At 45.9% G+C, this 26219-nt stretch overlaps 1 protein-coding gene and 1 long non-coding RNA gene across 2 annotated transcripts; both read left to right on the plus strand.

The window, feature by feature from the left end:
* The first annotated feature begins 47 nt into the window (after positions 1–47).
* On the plus strand, positions 48–5099 carry nkx6.1 (NK6 homeobox 1). Its single transcript, XM_061747262.1, has 3 exons — positions 48–2962; positions 4128–4303; positions 4610–5099. Exons 1-3 carry the CDS (start codon positions 2380–2382, stop codon positions 4871–4873), a joined length of 1023 nt encoding a protein of 340 aa, XP_061603246.1. The 5' UTR covers positions 48–2379; the 3' UTR covers positions 4874–5099.
* A 9349-nt stretch (positions 5100–14448) lies between these two features.
* On the plus strand, positions 14449–16287 carry LOC133465167 (uncharacterized). Its single transcript, XR_009784560.1, has 3 exons — positions 14449–14764; positions 15475–15660; positions 15760–16287. It is a non-coding gene; the product is annotated as an uncharacterized LOC133465167 (long non-coding RNA).
* Positions 16288–26219: the final 9932 nt, after the last annotated feature.

Consider the following 26219-nt stretch of genomic DNA (forward strand, 5'->3'; position numbering starts at 1 on the left):
GAAACCTGCAAAGTAGCTGCTGCATTTTTGGGGATGATCTATACATATTTCAAAGCTGTATGAACCTCCACACACACCGCACTCCTCTGAACCTTGACCCCACTCTTCAAAACCCTTTCTATACTCTCAAATACAAAGTAGTACTGTAGACAATGTACATTTTATTCCTGGTTTTGTTCTTTTCATGAATATGAAAAAAAACATCTCCAGTAGGTGATTGGTGCTATTGTGAGGGAACCCGAATTGTCAGCAAATGGAAGTTTTTGTATCTTAAAGGGGAAAGGTCAACGGGGCCACGTTGAGCCCAGTTGGAGCTCGAGCAGGCCTAATGAGATGGAGATGAACACGAGTCCTGTACCTTCGTTTGCAACTGCAGCAATATTTGCCGAATGTTTGCCATTGACACTCAGGCAACTTGCGGCTCTACATCCTGCCTGTACCTTCTTTTTTGTTTGTTTTTTAAAGAAGTGGACCAAAATGCACGTTTGCCGTAGACCCCGCATACTCACGGTGCGCCACCCACAGTTTTCTGCAATTTGTAAATGGCAAAAAAGATCATTTTGTTTTGTCCTTTTTGGGCACAACCAACCGCGGAGAACGCCGATTGGCGGCTTTGGGCGTTTCCGACGAATGGGAACGCTAGTGAAGAATTTTGGGGGGTTTGATATTTATTTTATTCCATGCAGTTTGAATGGCTGTCAATCATCTGCAGCTGTTTTGCTGTTTGGGGTCCTCTCTGTCCATAAGAGCAGAAGTTGCCGTAAACGCTTTGCAACTCACGCTGTGGACTTCTGAAATGCTGGAAATGTTTCTCCACGAGGGCGTCTTCCTCTTTTGGTGACGCAGCGTTTGGGATGAAGTCATTAACGTCAAGTGACGCTCGTGGAATGCGCCCACTAGTGGACAAAAGCAGCAAATGAATCCTTGCGAAAAAACTACAAAGTACGTACGCAGTTCGAACTTGTACGTGATCGGTGGCCCCATTTAAACGGACTTTTTTTTTTTTTTAGGGAAACTGACGGTTTACGTACTTAGAAGGATTGAACATTTACAGAGACAAATTAGCCGGCGCACTGCAAATTGCATCTCAGTCCAGTCCAGTACTAAGTGGAAAAAGAACTATTCCTTTACAGTTACTGAAACAAAAACGTAATCGGATTACAGGTACATTGATTAAACTGGTACTATTTTGCTGGATTGCAATTCGAATTTTCCACAATTAGCGGCACATTTGAATCCCGAGTTTTATTAAACATTTACAGCGCAACGCAGAAAATGCATCTATATTTTCATTGATTGAATGTATTTTGTCGTATTTGGTGTATTTGAAAGTGAGCAAGTAGTTAAATGACTTTAATATTGTAGTACTTGAATTACGTTACTGACGACATTTGATGAGATTTTTATAACCAGGTGACGAGTAACTATCGGAATCCATTTTGAAAGGAACCTCCCAACCTGATGATCAGCGCAAGCGGAAATCGTCACTGAGCGTCACGTGATGATGATGAAGGAGCATGTGTGCAGTGAGGCCGTGTGAACGCCAGGTGGTGCCACCGTATCACGTGGTGATGACAAAGAAAGCAGAAAAAGTTTTTCATGAGAGCAAAATGTTGACGTTTCACTTTTCTTTCGTCATTGTTGACATAAATGTACACGCCACCGGATGTCGTCACGCTTTTATTTTGAAGGGAACGGGTCCGACTATGTCTTTTATTTTGAAGCCGAAAGGTCCTAAAACGTCTCATCATGTGATGACTTGACTTGAATTTGGAAGAAAAGTCACCCTCCAATAACTGGATGACATTTATTCTGAAGGGAGCATGTCCTCCAAGAATTTGGAAACTTTTACTTTGAAGTAAGCTCCTCCTATGATGACTTTTATTTTTTCGGAAGAATGTCTTCTGACGACTTCACGAGCTATTCTACTAACTTTTATTTTGAAAGGAGCATGTTCTGCAATGACCTGCGGGCTTTTATTTGGAAAGTCTGCCGTCCTGTAATGTGTTTCCGTATTGCTTCATGACTTTGATTTATTTTTTAACCAGCAAGGTAACAAGAATATACGGCAGGGGGAAATGACTTTGATGATGATGACGATCGGATTGTTGCGGGTGACGTCACGGCGGTCGGTCCAATCATCGCAGAGGAGCGCAAGAAGTTGTCCCCCCAGACTTTGTGCTGTCACTTGTTCTTTTTCGCAACTTGTTGAAGGAGGCCTCATGTTGTCCTCTTCTTCGTGCTCCTCTTCCTCTTCCTCCCCCTGACCCCACTACCCCTCTACGCCACCCCCCGCACCCCCAGCCCCCCCAGCCGTGGCGGCGGGCCGGGGTGCGGGCAGAGTTCCCCCCCGGTCGGTGGCGGCGCAGGGAGCGGGTGATGTTCGCGGCGGCTCCCGGGATGCAGGACGCCTCCTCCCGACACTTCGCCGGCGGCGGCTTCTCGCCTCGCCGCCGCACCCCCCCGCTGGCGGCCCTGCACAGCATGGCGGCCGACATGAAGACCCCCTCCGGCGCCCCCCAATACCCGGCGACGGCCTACCCGTCGTGCGCGTCCCCGACCGCCACGTCGCCCAACCCGGGCGGCGCGGCGGCGGCGGCGGCGGGCCTCAAGTCTTCCGGCGGCGGCGGCCTGCAGGGCTCGCCGCAGCTCAGCTCGTCGGCGACGCCCCACGGCATCAACGACATCCTCAACCGGCCCAGGGCGGCGCTGTCCTCGGTGGCCTCGGCCTCCCTGGGGGTCCTGAGCTCCCTGCAGCCGCCGCAGCCGCCGCCGCCGCCGCCGGTGCCGCCGGTGCCGCCGGCCGGACTCTACTTCTCGCCGGGAATCGCCGCCGCCGCCGCGATGGTCCGGTATCCCCCCAAGCCCCTGAGCGAGCTGCCCGGCTGCAGGACCCCCCTTTTCTGGCCGGGGGTCATGCAGGGTGCCCACTGGAGGGACGCCCGCTTCGCCTGCTCGCCTCGTGAGTTTGCGCCGCACTCAAGAAGAAGAAAAAAACAAAAACAAAACAAGAAAAAAAGGGAAAAAAAAGAAGAATCCATTCCCCCCAAAATAAAAAAGTCCTTCCGATTGACTGAATTCCAACGGCGGTTGCCGATGATTCAAGCGGGCTCGACTCGTTTCGATTTTGGGATCGTTTTCGAGGAAAAACGGGGAGAAAATGTGACGTCAGTTTACCACATTTGGATCACGTGCGACCCAAAATCAAATTCCTTTTTCTCCTTATCGGGAAAGTAAATTCAATTGTTCCCATTTTCGTCTTGATCATATTGATAATTTGCATGAACGCGAAAATAATTCTCGTCAAAATGTTCCAAAACTTTGAGCAAATAAATGTGTGCGAATAATAAGAGGACGTCGATGACGGCTATTCAAAGGGTTATGATTTTGTTCTTTTCCTTAACAAAACAATCAAATAATGCGCGCTGTTGCAGGCAAGACGGCGAAAAAAATCATAATCGGAATAATACTGCCGATGATCGTTATTCATTTGTTTGACGATCAAATTGATGGCGCAGGGAGCAAATTGTTTTATTGTTATTATTATTATTATTATTATTATTATTAATGTTGTCTTTGAAAGCTGTTGAAGGGAAAACGAGAATGACGACGATGGTCATAAATAGTTGTTCAAATGTTTATTATTAGAATTAATAGGAAGAATGATAGTGGCGTTCAAATGGTCATTTCAAATGTTTCTTAATAATAATAATAAGAAGAAGAAGAAGAATTTGTCGGATAGCAGTTGTGATGATGATGATGACGATTAGTACTTGTCCAGATGTTTAACAATTAATAATAATGATGACGTGTTACAAATGTTATTTAAATGTTAATGATTACCGTTGATGTGTAACTAATTCTAAAGGTGACAGTTGATCAAATGCTTCTTATCAATCACGACAATAACGATGACGTTTTTAGAAAAATTCAAAAGTACTATGGAAGTTAAAAAAAACCAAAAAAAAAACCGCTCAAATAATAATGACGATGGTGGAAAAAGAATCAACGATGGAGCGCAAATGTTCCGATGATGATGATGATGAGGATGAGGCGGCGAATAATAATAATAATAATAATAATAATAATAACTGATGTGCATTTTGTGTGTGTGTGTTTGGTTGCAGAGCAGAGTTGCTTGGTGCTGGAGAGCAAAGACGGAAAGCGCAAACACACCCGCCCGACTTTCTCCGGACAGCAAATTTTCGCTCTGGAAAAAACTTTTGAACAAACGAAATATTTGGCGGGGCCCGAGCGAGCCAGGCTGGCCTTTTCTCTGGGGATGACCGAGAGCCAGGTCAAGGTACAAAATGCCAAGTCGTTCACGTCTGACAAAGGCCGCGAGTGCATGCATTGGCCAATGAAAAAGGACGGGAAGCCGAGCGTCGTCATCCGCAGTGCCGTTGATTGCAGGAACTGACGTCATAGCGTAGATTATTAATTGCGACTCGATTGTGATTTTGGAATGTTGTCTTTGTTTCAAGACGGAGTGATGTAGTTTCCCGTAGCCGCTGTTGCTGCTGATGCAGCTGATCTGAATCATAATCGTAATAATAATCATCATAATAATAATACAAAGAATTGCATGGCGTGCACATGTCTGCGGCAGGTGTGGTTCCAGAACCGTCGCACAAAATGGCGGAAGAAGCACGCGGCCGAGATGGCCTCCGCCAAGCAGAAGCACGACTCGCAGACCGAGAGGTTAAAGGTCAGCTCCGACTTGGACGCGGACGACGACTTGGACGACTACGACAAACCTTTGGACCCCGACCGGCCCCCCCGCCCCCTGGACCCCCCCCGCCTCAACGGCCTCCTCCACAAGCACGCGCTCGTCGTCGTGCACGCGCCCGAGCGGGACGGATCGTCCTCCTAAAGAAAAAAACGAACGAACAAAACAAAAAAAAGACTTTTTGACTTTCCACTTTCCTTGTATAAAGCCTCCTTTTGGGACTGTAAATAGAAACAAACACGTCCTCTTTTATGATTCCAATTATTATTATGATGATCAATGCACAGACACGTGAGCAGAACACGACATTCAGTTTAATTTAATTCGTGTAACGTCAGCACTTTCACTCAATAAACACTCTTTACTATTACTCGCATTATTATGATGATGATGATGATGATGATGATGATGACAATTATTATTAATAATAATTATTAGGGTTTGAACGCCGTTCCTCTATGTATTTCATCCACACGTGGTTTCTTTATTACGGGTGATTACACATTATTGCAGATTATGATTACTATTCAAAATGGTTATTAGGGGAAAAAAATATGTTTTTATTTTTGCGTTTTGATGTTCTCAACCGCGAAAAACAAGCAAAACAATTTGCACGTCAAATAATGTTAACAATAATAATGATAACGTAAAGATTCAAATGTGGTTGACGGTCTCATGACGTCATCGTGCCACGGACGTCAACAGCAAATAGTTAATCATTTATTATAAGAGTAAAATGTTTTGAATTTGATGGATGAATAAAATGTCCTGGAAGGTCAGCGGTAAAAAAAAAAGAAAGGAAAAAGACAAGAAAAGGAAAACATCAGCACGTCAACTTTTCTTCCGGTTCCTTTCGTCATTTTGGGTTTCAAGCAACATCCAAGGATGATGACGTTATTATTATTATTATTATTATTATTATTTTGCCATTATCCAAATCATTTATAAAATCTTCAAATCATTCAAATTGTTTCTTTAATGATTACAAATATTGATTGAGCGATTCATAAAAAAAATGGTCGAAAAATAATTTTGTTCCATGTAAGATTGATAACAAAATATGGACATAAATGTAATTTTAAAGCATTTATAAAAGCTTCAAAACATTTTTCTGATGAAAAAATATTGATTGAATGATTCTTTAGCATGAAATCAGAAATACAAACTTACACTCCCGAAATTGCCCCCAAACATCATTTTTGTTTGGGTGCCACCTGTTAGCGATTAGCAGTTAGCGTGGCACCTGTTGGCTAAGGGGGGGCAGTGGGTGGCTGGCTGGGTTGGGGGGGGGGGGGGTTTAGCGGTAGGGGTTGCGTGCCCCGGCTCTTATCTGCCTCCATTGTTGCCGCTGGCGCTTTTTGTGTCCATCTTGTCACATCATCTCTCGCTGACCCCCCCCCCCCACGGCACTGAAAGTGATGGATGGCGTTGTCGGCGGCTGCGTTAGCGACGTGAGCGGTCTGGGGGTGACGGGGGGCGGGGCTAAGTAATGAAAGGTCAGCCCCGTCTTTTGTGCGCGGCGGCGTTATTAGCGTTAGCTGCGCTACAATAACCTGTTAGCGTAGCAGAGTGCGCGGTGTAATAACGTCCTCAATCATCTTTTAAAAGTCACGTCAAGGCGCCGCGCCCGTAATTCATCTCTATGCAAATACGCCGCGCCATTAGCGCCTTTTATTAAAACGCCGCCGATAAAAGCGACAAACACACGAGCGGACGCCATTAAAGGAACAGATAAAGTGGGCGGGTCGCAAAGGGCAAACACTAAGGAAATTACATAAAAATTTCATTGGGCCCGCCCCCTGCACTTAAACGCTAATAAAGTCCATTAGCTATTTCATTAGCCACACATGCTAACATCACGCTAATAAAGTCCATTAACCATTCTATTCATGCTAAGCTCATGCTAAAATGCTAATACTTTCATTACTGACATATCCTAACTTTATGCTAACATGCTAATAAAGTCCATTAGCCCTTTTCCCCCCCACAATTTTTAACCATTCCCTCAGCAAAACATGCTCACATCATGCTAAGATGCAAATAAAGTGTATTGGCCCTTTCATTACTGACACATGCTAATGTCATGCTAACATGCAAAAAACAGTCCATGAACCATTTAATCAGTGACACATGCTAACATCACACTAACATGCTAATAAAGTCATTCACCATTTCATCAGCGACGCATGCTATTGTCGTGCTAAGAAGCTAATAAAGTGTGATAGCTGTTTCATTACTGAAGATTGCTAACATTACGCTAACATGCTAACAAAGTCCATTAACCCTTTCACCAATGACACAAACTTCACACTAAAATGCTAATGAAATGCATCAGTCCTTTCATTGCCAACACTTGGTAACAACGCTAACATGCTAATATCATGCTGCAATGTAATAAAGGGGATAAATCCTTTCATCAACAAGACATGCTAACATCTCGCTAACATCAGACTCACTAGCAAATCAAGAGTATTAACCCTTTCATCACTGACATATGCTAACACCACAGTAATGACACATGCTAACGTAACGAATGCTAACATCAGGCTAACATGCTAACAAAGTCCATTAACCCCTAACGTAACGAATGCTAATCTCATAATCCAGCATCACATGTTAACATGACGACAACAGGCTGCCGGCCACAGAAATGAGCCGGTTGGCAGTTAGCCTTAGCATTAGCGGCACCATTTTGTTTCCATTGCGTAAGTGCGGGCGTGCCGAGGTCACGTGACACAGATGACATCAGATCACATGACATCTGGCCGTATTGATCAGGCCAATGGTCGCTGCCACTTTAAAAGCTTTCTGTGCTTTCTCTCACCTTTGACCTTTGGCAAGAGGCACTCACCGGGATCGATAAGCTCCACCCACAGTGCCACGGCCTGACCTCCTGACCTCCTGACCGCTGCCTCGCTTCCTGACGGCTTCCTGTCTTCACGCGGCCACTTCCTGTTAGCGCTTCACTCCTTCCCGTGTCGCTGGCTGTGTGTGCATGCGTGCGTGTTTATTTATGACGGTCATGACATCACCGTGTTTCCATGGAAACTATCAGCGCGATCTTGGCAGCCGGCGTGACGTCACGGCTTGATTGGCGCAACTGATTGGCACCCTGGGAAACGGGACAAACTTGTTGACCCTTCCACACATGCACATACACACACGCACACGCACACGCACACACACACACAAACTTACACACGCATCCATGTGTGGATTCCAGCTAGCAGGTTAGGTGAAAACTTGGAGGAAGTTGACCCTGAAATGTGGAAAGCCTGATCAATCCGTTCCAAAGAACCGAGTAAGAGGACTTCCGACTCGCGGTAACTGTGTCGGTGACCCGAACTTGCTCGCAAGCAGGTTAGCTCTGCCCCATCCCGACTTTCTACGCGACTCCTCCCACCCGAAGCGAACGCGACTTGTCTGTCACTCCGCCATCCCGTCGATATTCAGGCGCAACTCCATCTCAAATGATATGCTGCTATTCCCAAACTCATACTCGATTTGCGCCGAGGTCGGTGCAAATTTTCTGTGCCGACGTGTCCGCCGGTGAGGAAAGTCGCGCTGAAACGGCCGTTATAATGTTAGAAAAATAGTTCCACAGGACGGCGAGTGATTCATGTAGAAACCGTTGATCGTAATATATATATTTTTTTGTTTTATCAAATCATGACGCGATGAACATTTATCAAGTCACAAATATTTTTTCCATTAATGAAGTCGATTTTCCTAAAAATGGAATTATCGATGTTTAATCATTTCTCTTTAAATTGGTTGATTGTTTGAATATGAATACAAATTAATGACATAAATATACATTAAACAATGATTTGTTTATATTTAATAAATACTTGGTTATTTAAGTAATTTAGCTTAATTGTAAACATTTACATTTTAAAATGAGTATAAATTTATTTGTAAAATAAACTGTTTTCAAATTTTATGGATCATATTTAAGTTAAAAATTAAATTAATGTATTTATTGTCAATAAAATAACATTACTAAATACATATACAATTGAATTTTAACTTTGCCATAATTACCTGATTATTATGAAAATAATTACAAATGACAACATTTAAAATGGGAATGAATCATTTCATTGGTTAAAAATGGTTCGTTTATTCATTTTTATTTTGTTTCTATTCATATATCTAATTAATAATTGGTTAATGGATTTAGTGGAATAAAACAATATATTTCAGGAACACATTTATAGTAAATGACGTAGAACTCTGTCGTTTGACCTCCTCTGCCACTGACGTGGTCTGATCTCGGAAGCTAAGCAGGGTTGGTCCTGGTCACTATGTGGATGGGAGACCGCCTTGGAATACCGGGTTTGGGCAGTGGGCCAATCACCTGCTCCCGTAGAAACCTACAGATTACAGAAACTGCAAATTCAACCTACGTGTACCTCATGGTGCTGAGAGCTCCAACTAACCAACCACTGACGTGGCCCGTGTGTCCATTTTCAGCCGTCGTGCACAAACATTTGCTCCGTAGTCTGATCGGATTTCTCTTTGGCTTCCAAATGTGACGTCGACACGTCACGCATACCCCTTTTACATTTGAGTCTACAAATCAATGACCAAAATATGTAAATAACATTTGGGTCAATCAAAATGGGTTGAATGTTAAATGAATATTTACTTTATTAATCAAGGCCAATTTGTATGACTAAATGAATGCATTGAAACTCTGCATTCATTCATGTATCAATTTCATCTCTTTACTTCTTTTCTACAGCAGTGTTACTTTTTTTGTTTGTTTGTTTGTTTGTTTTTTACGGAATATATTCCCATATCACTAAACGCCTTCATTAGCACCCCCGCTTCCAAGGAGACGTCACGAACTTGACACATTTCTGTCGGTTCCCGTGGTGAATCTTTTGGTTGTGGTTGGTGAGCGGACTTGGACCCGATCGGCTGTTGTGGTCCCGGTTTTGGAGTTCAGGGGAGGTCAAGTCAGAACTCAGGTGTCGATGAAGAGCACGTTGAACCCGGTTGCCGGCCGACCCAACGCACCTGTTGGCTTCCCAAATGCGGCCAGCGTAAAAGCCCAACGAAGTCCAATGGATGTGACTGTTTCGATCGACGCTATATTCACTGGAGGATTTCTTCAGTTTGGATAAAAAGAGCAGCGTGCGCTGTTAAACTCGGCTAATGGAGGCGCTAGCTAGCATAGCCCTACGGCCGGCGCTTGTCGGTAAACACGTCCCAGGTCACACGCCGCTTCACTTGTTAAACACCATTACCAGCTGCTAAACCTGACGCCGGGTATGCAGTCGTTTTTGGGGAGGGGGCTCGGTTATTATTACAACTAGTTGTTGCTTATTGTTGTTCATGTCAAAGTCAACACGTATCGGAAGGGTCACGTGATCGTCAGCGTTTGTACGTTTAAGCTCATTGACGCAATTAGCAGCTAATTGAGCTCACGGATTTGGGGAACGTCGGTGATGCGTTCGAGGGTTGGGCGGAAGTCGAGGACGGCCGCGAATGCAAATGCGGGTCCCGAATCAAGCGCAAATTTCCACGAAAGCTTCCAGAAGCTTCTAAATCCTCCATTTAGCAAATGAAAGTCATCTGAGACTTTGATCCCGAAATACGGATGCCTGTCAGGAGCCCCGTCAAACATTATCATTACAATCGCACACACACAAGAATGCACACAGTCGAAGGTGCACAAGCTCGTCTTCATCATCATCATCATCATCCTGCTAATATGGCCCCGCCCATCGACAGCTTTCACCGTGCGTGACTGTGAATCTGCTTAGCACAAACACACACACACACACGCGCGCACTAAAGAGGAAGATTAAGAAGCGCTTGATGTAAGTTGTTGTTACTTGAGAGCATCAAAGGCTCGTTAGCGCCACTGAGCTGAAGAATAATACTTCACTCGCTTATTTGCAGCTTTATTCAAAATACTACGTGAAAAAAAACACTTCAGTGCTAATCAGTAATAGCATGAGCAATGTTGCTAACGCTAGTTAGCATTGAGCCTCAGTCAACGAATTGAATTTACAAAGTCGCTAATGCTAGTTAGTGTTTTAGCCAAGTAGTAGTCATTGGGGTGACTCGTAATGACTAGTGTTGAGGACCCGTTGCCATGGTTACAAAGTTATGTATGTGTTGTTGGTGGGACATGGTGGCAGTTGGCGTCGACGGCGTGTGGGGCGGGATGGGGGGGGGGCAAGTGTAGCGAGTAAAAAGGATGTTGGGGTTCAGAGGTTACACAGTGTGTATGAGTGAAAAAGCCAATGAATAAATGAGTGCCGCTAACAGGTTGCGTGTGTGTGTATGTTTGAATAGTGGTAGGGGGTCACGGGGTCGGCGGGGTGCGAGGGGATACGCAGCTGCCCGCACAAAAGAGCATGCACAGATGGCACCGAGCGAGTTAAAGGAAGCGGGTGGCAGCTTAGTTAAAGGAAGCGAGAGCGCGGGAGCTAAGACAGACGGTCCCGACGGTCCCGACGGTCTCACGTCCGACAATCGGATGGTCCCGACCCGACGCGCTCTTCGGGGGGCGTGGCCCGTCATTCGGCAATGTTTACAAACAAGCCGACGAGACAAAAGTGACGCGCGGGCACACGTCGGCCTGACCACGCCGCTAATTGAGGCTAATAGACGCTAATTGCACGTTAGTCGCGCTCGTCCGTCACGTTGACGTGACCGCCGCCCGGAACCTCATTGATGGTCAAAGGTCTTCGTCACGTTTTTCCTCAGTGATGAAAAAAACGTAATCTTCTTGATGAAACAAACAAACAAAAAGTATCACAATGTCCTCCGTCAGAGCATTGCGGGATCCGAACCTCGCGCAGAAGAAACCCCAACAAGTTTGTTTTCGTTTTGGGAAAGTGCAAAATCAAGCGTTTCTCATCTTTTTTGCGTATGGTCATTAAAAAAAAGTGGTGTTGTGGTCGCCATGGAAACAAGGTGAAAATTAAATGTGACGTCGGAACTATTGAAACTCTGCTAGCGTTAGCATTGCGCCAGTGCAGCACATGATTTTGGAGGCCATCCGCTCGCTGAAGGTCGCGCGCCACGGCGGGACAAACTAGCATAAGTGGACAGTTAGCAAAGGCGCTTTTAATTGAATTAGCTTAGCGTAATGTGATTAAGAGAAGCTCCGCCTCCCGCTAACGACATGCAGAGTGCGCGGTCGCTTATGGATTAGCCACGGCCGCGCTGCCGCCGCAGCTGTGATTAGCGTCTCAATTGGATTTGAAAACACTTTCAAAGCGTTAGAAACGCTCGCCGGACGCTCGCGCTGGCATTTGCATCCGACGCAGCGGCTGCCCACGAGGTCATCTCAAAGTCAGCAAATGTTAACGGGTTTTTTTTAACACTTCCTGTTTTTCAACATCAGCAATTAATATATAACGTATAAAATATGTACATCTACTGTAGCTCTAAATATGATATATCTAGCGTAACGTGCGAATTGTGTATGTGCTGTGTGGAAATTGTTGAGGTGTGATGTATGTAGTGCGGAAGTGTCCATCCATCCATCCATTTTCTGAGCCGCTTCTCCTCATGCGGGTCGCGGGCGTGCTGGAGCCCATCCCAGCTACCATCGGGCAGGAGTCCACACAGGCGGGGCCGGGGATTGGACCCAGGTCCTCAGAACTGTGAGGCAGACGCTCTCACCAGTCGTCCACCGTGCCACCTGTGGAGGTGTCATTGTCTTCTTTTTAGGAAAGTGCATCAGCAATCATTTGCACAACGGAAGTTCTTTTCAGTAAACTGAGAGAATTTCTTCTTTTGTGTTCTTTTGAGGAAATTATTAACATATCTGAATATGACATAGCCATCTAACGTTTTAACGTGTAATGTGTGAATTGTGTAAGTGAGACGTATGAATTGTAGAATATCCAAATGTATGTCGTGTGAAAGTGTCATGTAAAGAATGTATGAATCGATAGTTGAATCGTTCGCATGTTGCGTTTCCTTCCCAACAAAGCCGAACAGCTGCAATGTCCAATGTGACGGAAACAAAGCTTCCGTTCTTCCGCCTTCCACCTTTCCAGGTTAAATCTGCTCATTTCTATTTCGGGTATTTTTGGAGGAACTTTCATCGAAAACCAGAAAAATTTGCAGAGTTAGCACGTTTGACGACGTACGTGATGACGTAAACGTATATATCTGTATATTTAGAGACGCGTTATCTCATTAGCGTCATTATTTTAGTGAACTGTTGTGCCAGTAAATAAATAAATGAGTGTTGATTCACAAATCAGTATAGAAACCTCAACGTACATCAAATATATAAAAAGTAAACCATAACAATAAAATATATTAGTTATTATACATACTATAGTTTCATATCCAGAATATTTAACCCTGTACTCAATGAGTATATATAATAGATACTAAAATACAAAGCAATTAAAAAATTCAGTCGACGCTAACATCCCTGAACGACAGCGCTAACTCGTCCGATTTCTCGTTTGCGTTCTTGTCCGCTAACTCCTGCGCTTCCTCCTCCGATTCCTTGTCCGCTTCTTTGGTCGCTTCCTCGTCTGAGTCCTCGTTCGCGCTCTTGTCCGCTAACTCGTCTGCTTCCTCCTTCCCTTCCTTGTCCCCTTCTTCCGCCGCTTCCTCCTTCGCTTCCTCGTTCGCGCTCTTGTCCGCTAACTCGTCCACTAACTCGTCCGCTAACTCGTCCGCTACCTCGTCCGCTACCTCGTCCGCTTTCTCCTCCGCTACCTCATCCGCTTCCTTGTTTGCTTCCTCGTTCACTTCTTCCTCCGCTTCTTCGTCCGCTTCTTCGTCCGCTTCCTCGTTCGCGCTCTTGTCCGCTAACTCGTCCGCTACCTCGTCCGCTTCCTCCTTCGCTTTCTCCTCCGCTTCCTCATCCACTTCTTTGTTTGCTTCCTCGTTAGCTTCTTCCTCCGCTTCCTCCTTCACTTCCTCCTCCGCTTTCTTCTTTGCCTCCTCGTGTCGATGTCAAACAAAACTCTCCACTGTGATTGGCCAAATGTTTTGGAGGGGAATCATTTACCAAGAGTTGTCACGTTTGCTTCTGGTCAACATGTCGAGGAAAGGGTGACTGATAGACCAAATGATTTAGGAGGGGGCTCAATGTGAATTGAGGGGGTCTGAATCGGCCTAACGACGCCACAAGTGTAACGTTTGGCGCATGAAAGTTTGAATTGCGAATGTGTAAAAAAGGCAGCAGGTGTCAACGTTTGGCTAAAAGAGCAATCGGATGAGCCCAACGGGGGGCGGTTGAGGGGGGTTGTGACACGTTGTCTGGGAGACAACCCCCCGAGCTCCCCCGGGTCAGGGCGAGCCACAGATGGGTCGTCAGGCTGCTCCCACGCCTGGCCGCCGATGCGTGTGACGAGCGCACGCCTGCAATTTGGGAGCCATCTTTTCATTAGCGAACGCCGCTCACTTGATTAAAGATCGGGCGGCGTGACCGCGGACGCACGCCGACACCGCCTGACCCCCCCCCCCCCCCCACCCCACCCCGCCGTTATTAATGGCCGCACTCACTAGCGCCACCCACGTGGCGCTCGCCTGTCAGCGTTGCGGCGGGCGGGCCCCCGCCCCGATTAAGGACCATCCGTCACTGTCGGCCCCCCCGCGTGCGTTTGCGTGTGCGTCATTAACAAACCATTCACGGGACCCGTGTGACACGCGAGACGGCCGCAGACTGCGGGGGCGGCGCTCGCCTCTTGCCCGCCGACGCTTAATTCATCGTCCGGTCGTCACGGTAACGCGCTGATTAATACGCAAATGGGGCATCTGCCGGCAAAGGTGACGTGTACGCCGTCGGGTCGGAACACATCAGCGCCTCTTAATTAACACGCCTGTTAGGCAGCACGCGCTAATTAAGGAGCACGTGTTAATGATCGCGTGTTAATTGACGAGTCACCTGAGACGCTCGTCGGGTTTTCATGCAGGAAAAAAAAGCTCTTGTACAGAAAATAATGCGAAGTTGATAAACGACTGCGAGACGTTGGCATCGTTTTCACATGAGACGCGAGACGTGTCGCTGCGAGCCGCCCTCTCAAAAACACACGCCGGGTGAGTTTTCCGTTCTGGACAAGCATCGCGCCACGTCGCGAAACCGACCCGCAACGACGGTTACATCTTGAAGTCGATTCATCGACAATCACGTGTTTTAGCGGCAACGCGGATAGCGCACTGAAATCGACAGGCAAAATAGCGGCGGCATATTTTACCATCCTGAAATGTCCTAAACGCGCGCCGCTGACGCTAGCTGACGCGTCCTCATCGAAACAAAGACGAGCAGCGGTCGATCATATTTGTTCTTTCCACAAATAATAAAGCATGTAATGCACGCACGCATGTTTAGGGGAGGGAAGCCACGGAGAGGACATGCAAACTCCACACAGGCGAGGCCAGATTTCAACCCGCAACCTCAGAATTAGAAGGCGGATGTGCTAACTGGTCATCCGCCGTGCCGCCGAGTTAGCACTGCCCAAAAAAACATCCAACGAGAGTTTCTTTCAAACGTCCGCAGACTCCTTAGGAAACCCGCACGGTCTGCTCCAAGATGATTGGCTCCGGGACACGCCGCGCTGCACTATGATTGGCTGCTGTATGCCCGAATGCTTCCAGGCGGGAAAAAGAGCGGCGGCGGCGTTAATGTGAATCCCACTGAGCCGACCCATAACAAACGTCTTTTGTTTCTTTTTTTGGTACGAATGCGGGACTTATTGGCGGCGGTCATCTCGTTACATCCGCGTACGTCTGCCCTTCCCGCGACGCAGGAGCCAATCACGTTGCAGCGGCTTCTTGCCAGGAACACCGGTGGGATTCCGAATAACGCTCACGATCTTGCTCCTCCCGCTGGCTCCGCCCCCGACACACTCGTCCAATCGCAAATCACAGACACCTTCAAGGTCTCGCAGGCGGTCGGAATTCATCAAACTCTTGCAACAATCCACATAACGCAAGTGCGGGTTTGTCTTTTTAAAAAAAAAATATATATATGCAATTATGAAAACAATGTTTCTTTTTAGGAACTTACAACAATGAAAAGTTTGTCTTTTTAGGAAAGTGCAAGTCTGGTTCGGTGGCGCCACGAGAAAGGCCAAAATCCCCCTCCGAGATTCTCGGTGCCCACCAACCCGCCCTTGAGGACTGAAATCCGGTCGGCGGCTCTTCCTTCGGCTCCTTCCCTCGGTAGGCGCGAGCCGCCAATCGTCTTCCCTTCTGCCGTCGACCGCTTCAGCAGTTAGTAAAGCTAATTCGGATTCGGATCCTGAAGGCGGCAACGTTCAGATGCGTGTCGTGTACAGTACGTAAACATTTGCATGCCAGCATCCCATCAAACGTCTGCAATTATTCGTCAGCTTGATGTTCCTCATCACCGCGACCTCCGACCCCAGAAGGGCTGCAGTTCAAACGTCCCATAATAGTCATTGTCGTAATAGTCATCGAGATGGCGCGTGACGTCGTAACGGCTCGCTTGGCTTCAAAGTTCCTTCAAATCTTTGATTGTGTTATTTATCATTTCATCAATTGTGCTTATTCTATATTGTTAACTTTGAAGCAAAAAATGCTAGTGTGTCTGTAAAAATAATACGTAAACTGGTTAATTCTAATAATTAAATTGTAATTCACTCAAATTTGTAATTATTTATAATTGAAACAATGTCATAAATAAATCATTTATTTAGTAAAATTAATGAATGTATTAAGCACATTTTTTAAAGGTGTGTAAAATTGTTTATTATATGACAAAAATGTATATTTATATTGATAATTAATATTGGATTGATTAAAATTGCAATTGATTACAAATATTGTATTATTTATAATTGAATGATTTTGGATTAATGAATCAATTTTTTTATAAAATTTATTTCATTGTTAGCAAAATAATTGTTACAATTTGTATGTGAAATATGTAACCTCACAGTTCTGAGGACCCGGGTTCAATCCCCGGCCCCGCCTGTGTGGAGTTTGCATGTTCTCCGCGTGCCCGTGTGGCTTTTCTTCAGGCACACTCCGCTTTCCTCCCACATCCCAAAAACATGCATGCTAGCTTAATTGAAGACTCTAAATTGCCCGTAGGTGTGAATGGGCAATTTTGCACATTTGCAAATGCAGTGCATATTTGCATTTGTGTATTTTTAAATGTACTGTACATGTAACATTTCATTTTACTTCAATTATTCTCATTTTAATATTTAATGAGATACATTGAAAATAATATTACAAAATAAATTTGAGAGAAAAACAGCCAACTATATTACAGGACATTACAGGATAATGTAAATGTAGTATAGTGTATATAATGTATCTATTATATCAATATAATGTATGGATCAAGAGCGTAGGGTGTGCTGACTTTTGCAGGGTGCAGGCGCGTAGTTTGTGTGATGAATGTGCAATTAAGGAAACGTTGATGTACGTGGCGTGGGTCGCCATGGTAATTGTAAAGGAAGTCATATGCATAAAATTAATTACGCGGCGCAATAAGGCCCATAAATCAGGATGCCGTCAATTCCGGCATGAAAGCTCGGGGGCGCGGCGCGGCGCCGAGCGGAGCGCCGCCGTGTAGAGCACTGCGAGTTCCGGGAAAAACGCCATCGTGAAAGTTATCGCTTGTCTTCAAACAGGAAATGAACTTTACTTCATTCGGATTGGCATGTGGCGTCACACTTCCTGTTTCCTGTTTGCTCCCACAATCCCTCGCCGCCAACGTCACGCGGCTAACGACTTAACGAAGGTCGTTAACGTGTCGTAAAGCCGAGAGCGACTCGGCCTCTTTTGCGCAGCTGCTCCATAAACATCGTCGTTAGCTTTTATTTTGGCGGGGATGAGCGTCCCGCTTTTGCCGTTAATCTTTGACGCGCCGACGACGGCGTTCCCACGACGATAGAAATACGAAGGATCACCGCGGAAGGTAACCAATCAGGAGTGAAATTTTGGAGTTGAAGTTTTGCGTCTGTGGCGAACCGCGCGAACCCTCACGCTCACCCGCTGAGCGTGACGCGGGCAGCATGACAGGAAATGACACGCGTGTAAAGACACGTCTCCTTCCCCCCCACCCACCCCGACCGACTCTTTGATGTCAACACGGTGTGTCACTTCCTGTCTGTGACTCGCCAACGCTTTGAAAACTTGTCCAAATATTACAATTGGCTGTCGAGCTCGGACGCCAAGCTGTGTAAACCGCACACACGCGTACACATGCAGACACGCACGCACACATAGACACACACACACACACACATACACACGCTCACACACATGCACACACCTTCTATTCATTTCAACGAACGCACATAATGACACGCGCAGACAAAATGTAAGGGATTCAGTCTGTTTCCCAGAGGTGGCAGGAAAGACGGGACGGGTGTCACGATTAGCGGCGTTAGCAGTGTTAGCGGCGTCATCGTAGGAGCCGCCTTAGCGGCTCAGCTGCTAATGAGGCACTCGGGCGGTCATCGGGAGAATGAAGGCAGTTCCACCTCCATCAAGTGTCCCACTTCAGGGGCTAACGGCCCCCCGGCGGCGCGATGACATCATAAACACGAGACCTCCTGGCCGAGCCTCGTCGCCAAAAGTCCTTTAACGGCTAATCGCCGCGCGCCGTCCTCCGCCGATGGCCATCGTCATCCCGTACATTAGCTGCTCGTCCTTCCTGCTGACGAGCCCCCCGGGGGGGCTTCAAAACACCTGAGAATTTTTTAACCCGGGCCTGAGGGGGAGGGGCTTCTGCCTGTCACTCACACTCACTTTTGTGTCAAGGACACCGCGGCAAGCGCTCACTCCAAGCTAAGACGTAGCATTTGGTGGACACACTTAGCAAGAAGATGCTAAATATAGATTAGCATTTAGCTGCTAATAGACAGCGTTCGCTAGTACAAGTGTGTGTGTTTGTGTGTGTGTGTGTGTGTGTGTGTGCGTAAGTGTGTATGTGTGAGTGTGTGCGTGCAGGTCTGTGTGTCTGCATGGGCACGTATGAATGTGTGTGTATGTAGGTCTGACTGTGTAGTTGTGTCTGTGTGTATTTCTGCATGTGTCTGTGTGTAATTTGTGTGTATGCAAAAGTGTGTGCATGCACGTATGAGTGTGTGTATATTTGAGTGTATGTGTCTGTGTGTGTGTGTGTGTGTGTCTGTGTCTGTGTCTGCAAGTTTGTGTGAGCCTGTGTATGTGTTTGCGTTCTGTGTGTGCATGAGTGTGTATCTGTATGTGTACAGAATGTCTACATGTTTCCATGTGTAAATGTATGTGTGTCTGTTATTGTGTGTGTGCATCTTAGCATTGAGCTGCTGAAGATCCAGAAGAGGAATGTTTGTTTTGTAGTTTAGTTTTGTAAGCTTGTTTTGAGCAGGAAGTGTCCTTTCAAAATAAGAGCCGTGGCAGCCTAATGTCAGCTGACCGCAAGACTTTCATTTCCTTCTTTCTTCTTGTTTTTGCTGTCTTTGATGCTAACAACAACAAGCGTTAGTATGAGCGCGGTTAGCGTGACTGTTGTGCTAGCGTTTGATGATGGCACGCCTCACGGCCGCCGCCGTCGGGGGTTCGCCGAGGGGGGGTCGCGACCTCCCACATCCCGAGTGTTAAACGCTGAGAAAGTTTTCTGCCTGTCACATGACGCTCAGCGTAGTAACCGCATTAGACGCTCTGCATGTTTGCCGTGCAACTTTCCCACGTACGCGTGTGTGTGAGAGTGTGCGTGTCTGCCTGCATGTGTGTGTCTCCGTGTGTGTGTGTGAGCGTGTTTCTGTGTATGGGTGTGTGTGTTTGTGTCTTTCTGTGTGTGTATGTCTTCATGTTTAAATGTGCGACTGTGCGTGCGTGTGATTGCATGAATCAACATTGAACATGTTAGTTAGCGTGTTAGCGTGCTAGCGTGTGGTCTGCTGGATCAAACCTCCGCGTGACAAGCCCCGCCCCCCTCGACGGTTTCGTTAACCCCAAGCGAGTCTTGACACACTAAAGCAAAACCATGTAAGTCATAACGTGTAACAAAATAATAAATGAATAAAAATAATGAACATATATTAGATCATGAATGATCATTTATATTTATATTTTGTAATATATGCATATAAGTATATTTAAACATATAGAACATGTTTTTGATATGTATGTAGTATTGCTGTCTGTGGTGTAAACACACACACACACACAGTCCTGCCCTACACATGCACTTCAAGGTCATGACCAACCACACACACACGCGACATAATAAATGATGATGAATAAAAATAATGAACATATGCTAGATCATGAATGATAATTTATATTTACAATATATGTGTATTTAAACATAAAATATGTTTTTGACGCATGTAGTGTTACTGTATGAGGTGTGCGCGTGCCGTTAGAGGGGGTGTGTTAGCATGTTCTCATGCTAATCCACATTTTGATTTATGCGCCTTTGTGGAGATGAAGGCAACATTTAATTTCATTTTCATCCTCGCTCGCTCGCTCGCTCGCCTCCTCGCACTCTCACACACGCACGCACGCACACGCCGCCGCCGTGCAGGAATTCATTACTTCCTGCACAATCTGCGCCAAGCCCATTTCAATACAACATTTGTCTCCTTCACAACACCGCAAAACACACACACACGCACTCAGACACACACGCACTCGCTCCTCTAGACAACTACTTCCTCTTCCTCTTCTTCTTCCTTCCTGTTTGTTTGTCATGTGACAGACTTTGAATGATCTTCATTATCAACATGTCCGCCACCACCACTTGTCAGTGTGTGCGTGTGTGCGTGAGTGTACATGTGCAGATGTGTGTGTGCGTGCGTGTGTGTGCATGCATGGTTTGTGTGCGTGTGTTCATGTGTGTGTATGTGTGTTCGTGTGTGTGTGTTCATGTATTTGTGCATCTGTGTGTTTGTGTGTTTGCATGTGTGTGTTCATGTGTTTGCCTGTGTTGTTGGTCATGTTAAAGAAAAAAGTGATGTAGTTCTGTGGTTATCTGCTGTGTGCCGACACCTGATCTCCGGGCATCCCCTGGGGTCCCTGGCAGCGGTGACAGTGAGGACGTGTGTGTGTGTGTGTGTGTGTGTGTGTGTGCGCGTGTGTCTGTGTGTGAGTGAGTGAGTGTGTGTCTGTGCAGATGCTAACGACTTTGCAAGGTCGCTCATTAACTTTCTGTGAGCACAAGCTTTAACTTTATTATTGACTACACAAAATACACAACTCGCAACCTCTGACACGCACACTCCATCTACGCACACGCACACTTAGGAATACACAGACTGAACAACAAACACACGCATATACTAAACGGCACTCACACACACTTCATCTACACGCACACACACACTAAACAGCAGTCACACACTACACACACACATGTACACACACATGCACGGACACATACACACTAAACGGCAATCACACACACACACACACACACACACATACCAGGCAACATGACAAAACATAATTTAAGGTGAATTAATATGACATACCATATACATACATGTATATGTGTGTGTGTCTCTGTTGGGTGTGTGTGCAGGTCACATGATGTCACTGACATGTTTTTAAAAAGACATCATCACTTTGTCACGTTAACGAGTGACTTTCGCATCAAACTCACGCCGATCACATGCTACATGCTACATGCTACACAGAAACTATACAACTAAGTGGACAAATCTTTCGGTACGCAAGCCTTGGATGTATCGTGATCAGTGATGAACCAATCAGAAGGCGGCGTCGTGTTTGTCGTGTCCTGAAGCCGACGTGTGAAGGTCAACGCCGTCAACGACGCGTCTTCACGCTAATGGCCGCCGAGCGAAGCTGGCGCCCGCGGAGGCCGCTTCCTGTCATTTACTTCCACTTCTTGCCACGCCGATGAACACGGACAGCGTGTCGGACACGTCGGCCCCGTCGGGTGGGCGTCCTTCGGGACCCTCGCTCTACTCTCATCGACGTCACGCGCGCGCACACACACACACACACACACACACACACGATGAACCCTAACCCACGACCACTGTCATCCCACACGTGACATCCCACACACACACCTCTGAGCTACACACGCACTTCAAGGTCACGAGCGTCCCCAAACACACACAAACACACACACAAACATATTAAGAAGCAATGACACACACTCAGACACACACTAGACTATACTTGCTACACTTCTCTAACAAAACATACCACAAAGGCACGTGTGTGTGTGAGCTTGCGCAGAACGGTGCAGCCTGTTGCTGCGCGGTTGCCGTAGTGACACTAACAACAAATTTATCAGCATGGTGCAGCTGTTTATTGTGGCCGCGTCCCGGCGTGCGCCCACAATGCCCTTTTGTCGTCACGGCTAATTAGCGTGTTGCGGGAAAACAAACAATGCTGACAAACGGCGGCCATCTTTATTGCCGTGGGGGTTTTATTGAGGGGGGAGGGTCACGGGACAAAGAGCTGTCAATCAACGTGTTCGTCTTTGTCGACTACACGACAAGACGGCAACGTGGCTGACTGATGACCTCACCGACATTTTGTTAGCTTATACACGACAACAATTCTTACAACGTACCGTCTATCGTGTGTGTGTGTGTGTGTGTGTATATAGTGTAATTTGTGTGTTTGTTGCGCCATGTCATATATATGTGTGTGTGCATGTGTGTGTCTACAGATTATGTTTAGTGTGTGGGTGTGTGCATTTGTGTGTAGTACAGATCGTGTTAAGTGTGTGTAGAATGTGTATGCTGTGCCATGTCACATCTGGTGCGCGCGTGTGTGTGTCTGTGTGGTTATGTGAGTACAGAATGTGTGTTGCATATGTGTTTCGTTTTTGTGTGAGTGTAGCATAGTGTAGTGTGTGTGTATAGTGTGTGTGTTGTTTTTTGGCACATCTGTGCTTTTCTCCGCGTGTTATGATTGGTCCATCTGGACTCTGGCAGATTGTTAATGTGTCTTTTTACCATAAAACTACAATAACACAAAGAGTACACAAAAACTACACAAGAAGCACACAGTGTGTGGCTGTGTGCGCACTCACACATCAAACCCACACGGCGGCCATCTTTGATGACACGTGTCCATCACGCCATGAGGTCTGTTGAGACGCGCATGATTGGCGGCGGCGGCCAGCGTGAGAGCGAGTGCGTGTGTGGGCGGCAAGTACGTGTGTGGGCGGCGGTGAGTGCGAGTGTATGTGTGTGTGTTGACTCTGACGTCAGACACACCAAAAACACAAAAGACGTTTATTTGACCAACACGCCATGCTGTCATGTGTGCACGTGTGTGTTATAGTGCGTGTGTGTGTGGAAGAAAAAGTTGAAAAAGAACACAATGACAAAAGCAAGGAAATTTTTTTCCTCTGCCTCACTGTCAGAGATTCAGGGTTCGATTCCCAGCTGCCTTCATGCGTGTAGTTAGCGTGTTCTTTTTCTCTCTCACATCACTAAAACATGTTAGCATGTTAGCTTTGTTGATGATCAAAATGTGGTCTATCTGTGCCCTGACAACATTGACTGGCCTAGGCCACCATCATCATCATCATCACCACCACCATCATCATCGTCACATGACATGTTGACAAGCAGAAGTCAGACATGTTTGTGTATTTGTCACCATGACAACGGGTAAGTGTGTTGTCCCTTTAAGAATGTGGTGTCATGAGGTCAGAGGTGACGATGGGGTCATCAAGCTCCATTTTGCTTAATGGCGGCCGCGCTACTGTAAGGTTAACGTCCTGCTTCTGGAAACGTTTCATTTCGAATACGTCGATTATCGTTAATGACGACTTTGAGAGGCGCGTCTCCGCCGAGCGCTGATGGTCGTCCGTGACGGCCGTCCGTGATTGGTCGTCCCGCCGCGTCTATTTCAACCTTGACGGGGCGGCGCAGAAGCGCTAATGAACGAGCTAATGAACAAGCTGAACACTAATGAAGACGGATGGCGCCCTAATGTAACTACTGCGCTAAGCTTAAAAGCTAATTCGTCTTCTGCTTCATCTACTCGCTAAATGCGAACACCGCGTCGCACTCAACCTTACGGTGGGCGGGGCGCAGGACATGGGCGGGCAGACAGGGGGCACTTCAGTGAATCAAAGCACGGAGGTAATGCAACATTAGCACAACGCTGGAACAACATTAGTATTTTATTAGTGCAATATTAACACAACGCTAACACAATGTTAGCACAGTGCTGGCACAACATTAGCATAATGCTAATCCAACAGTAGCACAATGCTAATGCAACACTCAACACTAACAGAATGCTAACATTACATTAGCACCACAGTGGGACAATATTAGCACTATGTTAGGAAAACATTAGCCCAATGCTAGCCCAGAGTTAGCACAATTCTAATGAAGGATTATCACAATGCTAATGCAACTTTAGCACAATGTTTACACAATGCTAACACAACATTAGCAATAATAGCAAAATATTAGCAAATCAGTAGCAGATTGATAGCACAGAATTAGTAGAATGCTAATGCAATATAATCACAATGTTAATGCAACTTTAGCACAACATGAACACAATTCTAACACAACATTAGGGCCATACTGACACATTGTTAGCACTATGTTAGAATTATGTTACTCCAACAGTAGCACAAAGCTAGCACACAATTAGCACATTAATAATGCACCTTTAGTACAATGCTAAAATAACATTTGCACAATGCTGATGCAACATTAACACTATGCTAACAGAATGTGAACATTACATTAGCACCACACCGGCAGAACATTTGCTCTATTTTGGAATAATATTAGCAAAACATTTGCACAGTGCTAACAAAGAGTAAGCACAATCCATCCATCCATTTTCTGAGCCGCTTCTCCTCACTAGGGTCGCGGGCGTGCTGGAGCCTATCCCAGCTGTCATCGGGCAGGAGGCGGGGTACACCCAGAACTGGTTGCTAGCCAATTGCAGGGCACATAGAAACAAACAACCATTCGCACTCACAGTCATGCCTACAGGCAATTTAGAGTCTCCAATTAATGCATGTTTTTTGGGATGTGGGAGGAAACCGGAGTGCCCGGAGAAAAAACACGGGGAGAACATGCAAACTCCACACAGGCGGGGCCAGGGATTGAACCCGGGTCCTCAGAACTGTGAGGCTGACGCTCTAGCCAGTCGGCCGCCGAGTAAGCACAATGCTAATGCAAATTTTGCACAACACTTACACAACATTTGGTCCACACTGCCAATAGCACCATGTTTAAAAAATATACTTGTACAACGCGCAATATTAACACAATCTTTGTGCAAAATTAGATTAGTGTTAGCACAACACGAACAAAACATTAGCACAATGCTAGCACATTGCTTTCATGCAGACCGTTTCCAAAGAATTTGAATATCAAGGAAAAGTTTATTTATTTCCATAATGCCATTAAAAAAGTTTAACTTTCATAGATTGTAGATTCAGGGCCCACAATTTAAACAATTTCAAGTATTTATTTGTTTATTTTTACATAACTTGGACTTCCAGCTCAAAAATTCTGAAATCACCATTTACTTCTCATTTTTTTGTAGGAAAAAAAAGAATTTAGGGTAACATTAAAATCAATCAAAATATGGGACTTTCAAAACGATATCTTAATCTTCAATACTTGGTTGGGAATCCCTTTGCATGAATGCGCCGTCGCATTGAGGCAATCAGGGAGTTATGGAAGACCAGATTTCCTTGATGCTTGCTGTCAGTTCTTCTTTGTTTTTGGGTCTGGTGCCCCTCATTTTCCTCTTGATAATACCCCATCGAGTCTCAATGGGGTTTAGATCCGGCGAATTGGCTGGCCAGTCAAGCACTGCGATGGCATGGGCATCAAAGCAGGTTGCACCGCAAATCATGACTGACGCTGGACATTTCACACTGGACCTCAAGCAGCTTGGGTTCTGTTCTTCACCCGTCTTCATCCAAACCCTTGGACCTTGATTCCTGAATGAAAGGCACACTTTACTTTCATCGCAAAAGCAGACCGCTGGCTGCCACTCCGGTCCTTCTTCTCCTTGGCCCAGTTAAGACGCTTCCTACGTCGGCTCAGGCTCAGAATTTGCTTGACCTATAAAACTGACCTGATCTGTTTGATAATCCGCTGAAACCCACTGTCTTCTCTTTTGCTGGTACATCTTCTCCTGCCACATTTTGTCCTTCCATTGATATGCTTGGACAAAGCACTCTGTGAACAGCCAGCCTCCTTAGCTATGAACTTTTGTGATTTAGACATCCTATGGAGGGTATCAATGATGGTCTTCTGGCCAGTTGTCAAGTCTGCAGTCTTCCCCATATTGAACCAGACTGAAGCAATTTAATGACACCTAGGAAAACCTGTGCAGGTGCTTTGAGTTTAGTAGATGATTATGGTGTGACACTCCGTTGAAAACATTTATGGCCTGTAAAATTTGGGCTGATTTCTTCACAGTATTCTAATTCTTTGAATTCCTGATTTTGTTGGTTTTATGAGCTGGAAACCCAATTATGTAAAAATAAACAAATAAATATTTGAAATTGTTTAAATTGTGGGCCCTGAATCTATAATCCATGAAAGTTTGA

This window comes from Phyllopteryx taeniolatus, chromosome 15, assembly GCF_024500385.1.
Source record: "Phyllopteryx taeniolatus isolate TA_2022b chromosome 15, UOR_Ptae_1.2, whole genome shotgun sequence".
NCBI lineage: Eukaryota > Metazoa > Chordata > Actinopteri > Syngnathiformes > Syngnathidae > Phyllopteryx > Phyllopteryx taeniolatus.

What these genes read in the sequence shown, in the direction of transcription:
- nkx6.1 (XM_061747262.1), top strand. Translation starts at nt 2,380, where the DNA reads ATGTTCGCGGCGGCTCCCGGGATGCAGGACGCCTCCTCCCGACACTTC. An exon ending in CCGCTTCGCCTGCTCGCCTC is followed by an intron (nt 2,963 to 4,127) that starts GTGAGTTTGCGC and finishes GTTTGGTTGCAG; the next exon opens with AGCAGAGTTGCTTGGTGCTG. An exon ending in TGACCGAGAGCCAGGTCAAG is followed by an intron (nt 4,304 to 4,609) that starts GTACAAAATGCC and finishes TGTCTGCGGCAG; the next exon opens with GTGTGGTTCCAGAACCGTCG.